Genomic DNA, 4,549 nt, shown 5'->3' with positions numbered 1-4,549 from the left:
TTTTTTTGAGGCGGAGTCTCACTCTGTCGCCCAGGCTGGAGTGCAGTGGCCGGATCTCAGCTCACTGCAAGCTCTGACTCCCGGGTTTACGCCATTCTCCTGCCTTAGCCTCCCGAGTAGCTGGGACTACAGGCGTCCGCCACCTCGCCCGGCTAGTTTTACGTAATTTTTAGTAGAGACGGGGTTTCACCGTGTTAGCCAGGATGGTCTCGATCTCCTGACCTCGCGATTTCTGTTGCCCAGGCTGGAGTGCAGTGACGTGATCTTGGTTACTGCAGCCTCCACCTCCCAGACTCAAGTGATTCGCCTGCCTCAGCCTTCCGAGTAGCTGGGATTACAGGCGCACGCCACCATACCTGGCTAATTTTCGTATTTTTAGTAGAGATGCTGTTTCACCATGTTGGCAAGGCTGGTCTTGAACTTCTGACCTCAAGTTTTCTGCCCATCTCGGCCTCCCAAAATGCTGGGATTACAAGCATAAGCCACCACACCTAGCCAACAGGTCAGTTTTAAACCTTTCCAATTATTTGCCTTTCTAACCATAAAGCAATTTTTATTTATTTATTTTTTTGAGACAGGGTCTCACTCTGTCACACAGGCTAGAGTGCAGTGGTTTAATCTCAGCTCACCGCCTCCTCTGCCCCAGCCTCCTGAGTAGCTGGGACTACAGGCATATTTAAGTAGAGTTTCAAAGTGGGTAAGATCACTTGATATTGAAACCAAACATCTTCAGTGACACCTCCTATCCCTTCATTCCGCAGGAATTATTTTCTTTTCACCCATGGAAAAGGTGTCTTGGAACCATTGCCTTGTGGAGTTGACCATCAGACCTGCATGGTTAAGAATTTCAGCATCTTCAGGTGACTTAAGTGCCAAAGGTTTGAGAAACCCTAAGACAGCCAGCATCTTTGCTAGAGAGATATTTAGTTCCCAAGTGCTAGGAAAACAAAACAAAACAAAAAATCCAGTAGTTTTCAGGTAGTGTTATATGGAGCCCTTTGGTGGCATCTCAGGAGTTGGCACTGGCAGGCCTCTAAGACTTGCTCTGCTTAACCTGATGTGCTTTGTTTTTATTTGTTTAATATATTAGAATTCCTATCCTATATGAACAGACAATTTGCAAAAGAAGACATTTATGCGGCCAACAAACATATGAAAAAAAGCTCATCATCACTGGTCATTAGAGAAATGCAAATCAAAACCACAGTGAGATACTATCTCACACCAGTTAGAATGGCGATCATTAAAAAGTCAGGAAATAACAGATGCTGGAGAGGATGTGGAGAAATAGGAACACTTTTACACTGTTGGTGGGAGTGTAAATTAGTTCAACCATTGTGGAAGATGGTGTGGTGATTCTTCAAGGATCTAGAACCAGAAATACCATTTGACCCAGGAATCCTATTACTAGGTATATACCCTAAGGATTACAAATCATTCTACATGCATACGTATGTTTATTGTGGCACTACTCACAATAGCAAAGACTTGGAACCAACCCAAATGCCCATCAATGATAGACTGGATAGAAAGAAAATATGGCACATATACACCATGGGCTACTATGCAGCCATAAAAAAGGATGAGTTCATGTCCTTTGCAGGGACATGGTGAAGCTGGAAACCATCATTCTCAGCAAACTAACACAGGAACAGAAAACCAAACACCACATATTCTCACTCATAAGTGGGAGTTGAACAACGAGAACACATGGACACAGGGAGGGGAAGATCACATACTGGGGCCTGTCGGGGGTTGGGGGCTAGAAGAGGGATAGCGTTAGGAGAAATACCTAATGTAGACGACGGGTTGATGGGTGCAGCAAACCACCATGGCACATGTATACCTACGTAACAAACCTGCACGTTCTGCACATATATCCCAGAACTTAAAGTGTAATAATAAAAAAAGAATTCCTATCCTAAAAAGAATTAGAAAAAACACACTTGAAAAGCTACACTTCAATCTCTTGTAGAATTATTTCTTAACTCTTCTCTACTTACACTATAGTTTTCCCCTCTTGTTATGCATCTCCTTGAATGCTTGAATATTAAATGATTATGTGACTAAGAAAACTCTGACATTTTCCCAGGAACACAGTGCAGTATTTCAAAGTTTCTTGAGAATATCTGCTACGTGGAAAAGTATCTAAGCTTAGTTAGAACCATCTGTTCTGTTATCAGAAATGAGATAGGCAGGTGCAGAACCTAGTACAAGCTTTCAAATTCAAAGTTTAGTAGAAAAAGCCCTAGTGAGTTTCTGGGCTGCTGGAAATAGCAGCACTTATTATATAAAATGATCCTTTGATGGTAGCTTTTTATTTTGGTGTAAATATCAAAGTCTCTAACTGTCCTTTTAACTAGAATTGCGAGGAATTCTGTAAATATAAACAGTTGACTATTTATAGGTCTTTTTCGCGACTTATAATGTCAGCTGAGGCTAAAATCTAAGATCTAGTTAGTAGAGTAGACAAAAATTTTTATACAGTTTTATAGATCAAAGAGCACACTTATGTATGGCAACGGGGCTGGAACCAATGCGGTTTAAAATCACAAAGCAACGGGCCCTATGCTTTGAAGAGGTGAACATAAATGTGGTTCTGATTCCCTAATTCAGGACACCTAGAAATGTCTTTACGCTGAATAAAAACCAGGGATGAGGGCATAGAGAACTGGCCAATGTACCTTGCAAATTGAGATGTGGCTTTGGGTCCATCACTGACTTTTTATGTTTTCCCACAAACTCTTTCTTCATTAAGAAAGTGTATGCTTTGGCCGGGTGCGGTGACTCACACCTGTAATCCCAGCACTTTGAAAGACCAAGGTGGGCGGATCACCTGAGGTCAGGAGTTCAAGACCAGCCTGGCCAACATGATGAAACCCTGTCTCTACTGAAAAATACAAAAATTAGTCGGGCGTGGCGGTGCACGCCTGTAGTCCCAGCTACTTGAGAGGCTGAGGCGGGCCAGTCGCTTGAACCCGGGAGGCGGAAGTTGCAGTGAGCCAAGATCATGCCACTGCACTCCAGCCTGGGTGACAGAAGAAGACTCTGTCTCAAAAAGAAAAAAAAAAAAAGTACATACTGCTAGTGAAGGGAGAAAAATGGCAGGGCAGTGGTGATGGTCTCTACTCACCAAACTGAATTTGTCCTTCGCAGGCCCTGCATCTGTCAGCAGTTTAGTCCTGGGGTTCATTTTTAGAATATCTCCAGTCGTGGTGCCAAGGTAGAAAAAGCTATCATCATCGGCCATCTGAAGAAGCAAGAAAAAGAAATCTTGGCCGGGCTCGGTGGCTCACACCTGTAATCCCAGCACTTTGGGAGGCCGAGGCAGGCGGATCACCTGAGCTCAGGAGTTCAAGACCAGCCTGACCAACATGGAGAAACCCTGTCTCTACTAAAAATAGAAAATTAGCTGAGCGTCGTGGCGCATTCATGTAATCCCAGCTACACGGGAGGCTGAGGCGGAAGAATCGCTTGAACCCGGGAGGCGGAGGTTGCGGTGAGCCGAGATTGCTCCACTGCACTCCAGCCTGGGCAACAAGAGCAAAACTCTGTCTCAGGAAAAATAAATAAATAAATAAATCTTGAAGACCCGGATGTCCTCAGTGATGCCCATGAACCCCTGCTCAGGAATGGGATGAGGTTCCTCTGGCACCCCAAGAAGACTTGCAAAGGTGCTCAGGGCTGCTTCTATTTCCTCAGGCTCAAAGATGGGTCAGAACAGCTGAGGGGAGCAGGGTTAGGGCTACACATAGGATGGGAGGAAATATCCAACTCCAATTAGCCTGTGCGTTTCACTTGATGTCTGTTTAGGTCTGATGTTAACAGGCATCCTCTGTCAGTTCAGACTTTTGAGACATCTCTTAAGGGCTCCTAGGATAAAGGTGTGCTCCTCCAAAATTTTGCTTTATCTCATGTTTTCCAAAGTCTAGATTCATAAAATGACTATGCATTAAACAAGAGGAATCAGTCCCTGGAGAATGAAGTTATACAGGCTGAGTATCCTTAATCCAAAAATCTAAAATCTGAAATGCTCCAAAATCGGAAATGTTTGAGTGCTGATGTGACACTCCAAGGAAGTGCTCACTGGCACATCTCAAATTTTGAATTTTCAGATTAGAGATGCTGAACTGGTAAGTGTAATGCAAATACTCCAAAATCTGAAAAACATCCAAAATTCAAAACACTTCTGGCTATAAGCATATCAGATAAGGAATACACAACCTGAATATAGAAATCCACATTTAAAATATGTTAATAATTTCTCTGTATGGAAGAGATTGCATTTCAACAATGGATTTCTTGGTCAGAAACTTTATTTTCAGTAGCAGAAATAGCATCAGTGACATAGGAATGTGCTGTGGGCCCTGAGTGCCGCGGGCTACAGTGCTTTCGTCCAGGTGAGGCAGGCTTTGGGTGTTTAATGACAGCCTAGATTCCAGTAAAACAAGGTTTACCTGTGCTGTGTCTAGGTGACTCTTCCCTGACTCCTAAAGGGAGTGGCAGAGGTGAACTTTTTCTTCTTCTTCTTTTTTTTTTTTTTTTTTTT

The 4,549-nt window shown here is 43.3% G+C and overlaps 1 protein-coding gene across 2 annotated transcripts in view; it reads right to left on the bottom strand.

Moving 5' to 3' along the window:
* Window positions 1–4,549, bottom strand: part of CFAP52 (cilia and flagella associated protein 52) — an 82,330-nt gene that overhangs the window by 48,666 nt on the left and 29,115 nt on the right. For both annotated transcript variants that reach the window (XM_011973155.1, XM_011973156.1), the window contains one exon: window positions 3,134–3,250. In XM_011973155.1, coding sequence (XP_011828545.1) covers window positions 3,134–3,250 — 117 coding nt within the window. The remainder of the gene's footprint in view (window positions 1–3,133; window positions 3,251–4,549) is intronic.

Source organism: Mandrillus leucophaeus, unplaced genomic scaffold, assembly GCF_000951045.1.
Source record: "Mandrillus leucophaeus isolate KB7577 unplaced genomic scaffold, Mleu.le_1.0 Scaffold135, whole genome shotgun sequence".
Lineage (NCBI taxonomy): Eukaryota > Metazoa > Chordata > Mammalia > Primates > Cercopithecidae > Mandrillus > Mandrillus leucophaeus.
This window is presented reverse-complemented; position numbering and strand designations above follow the sequence as displayed.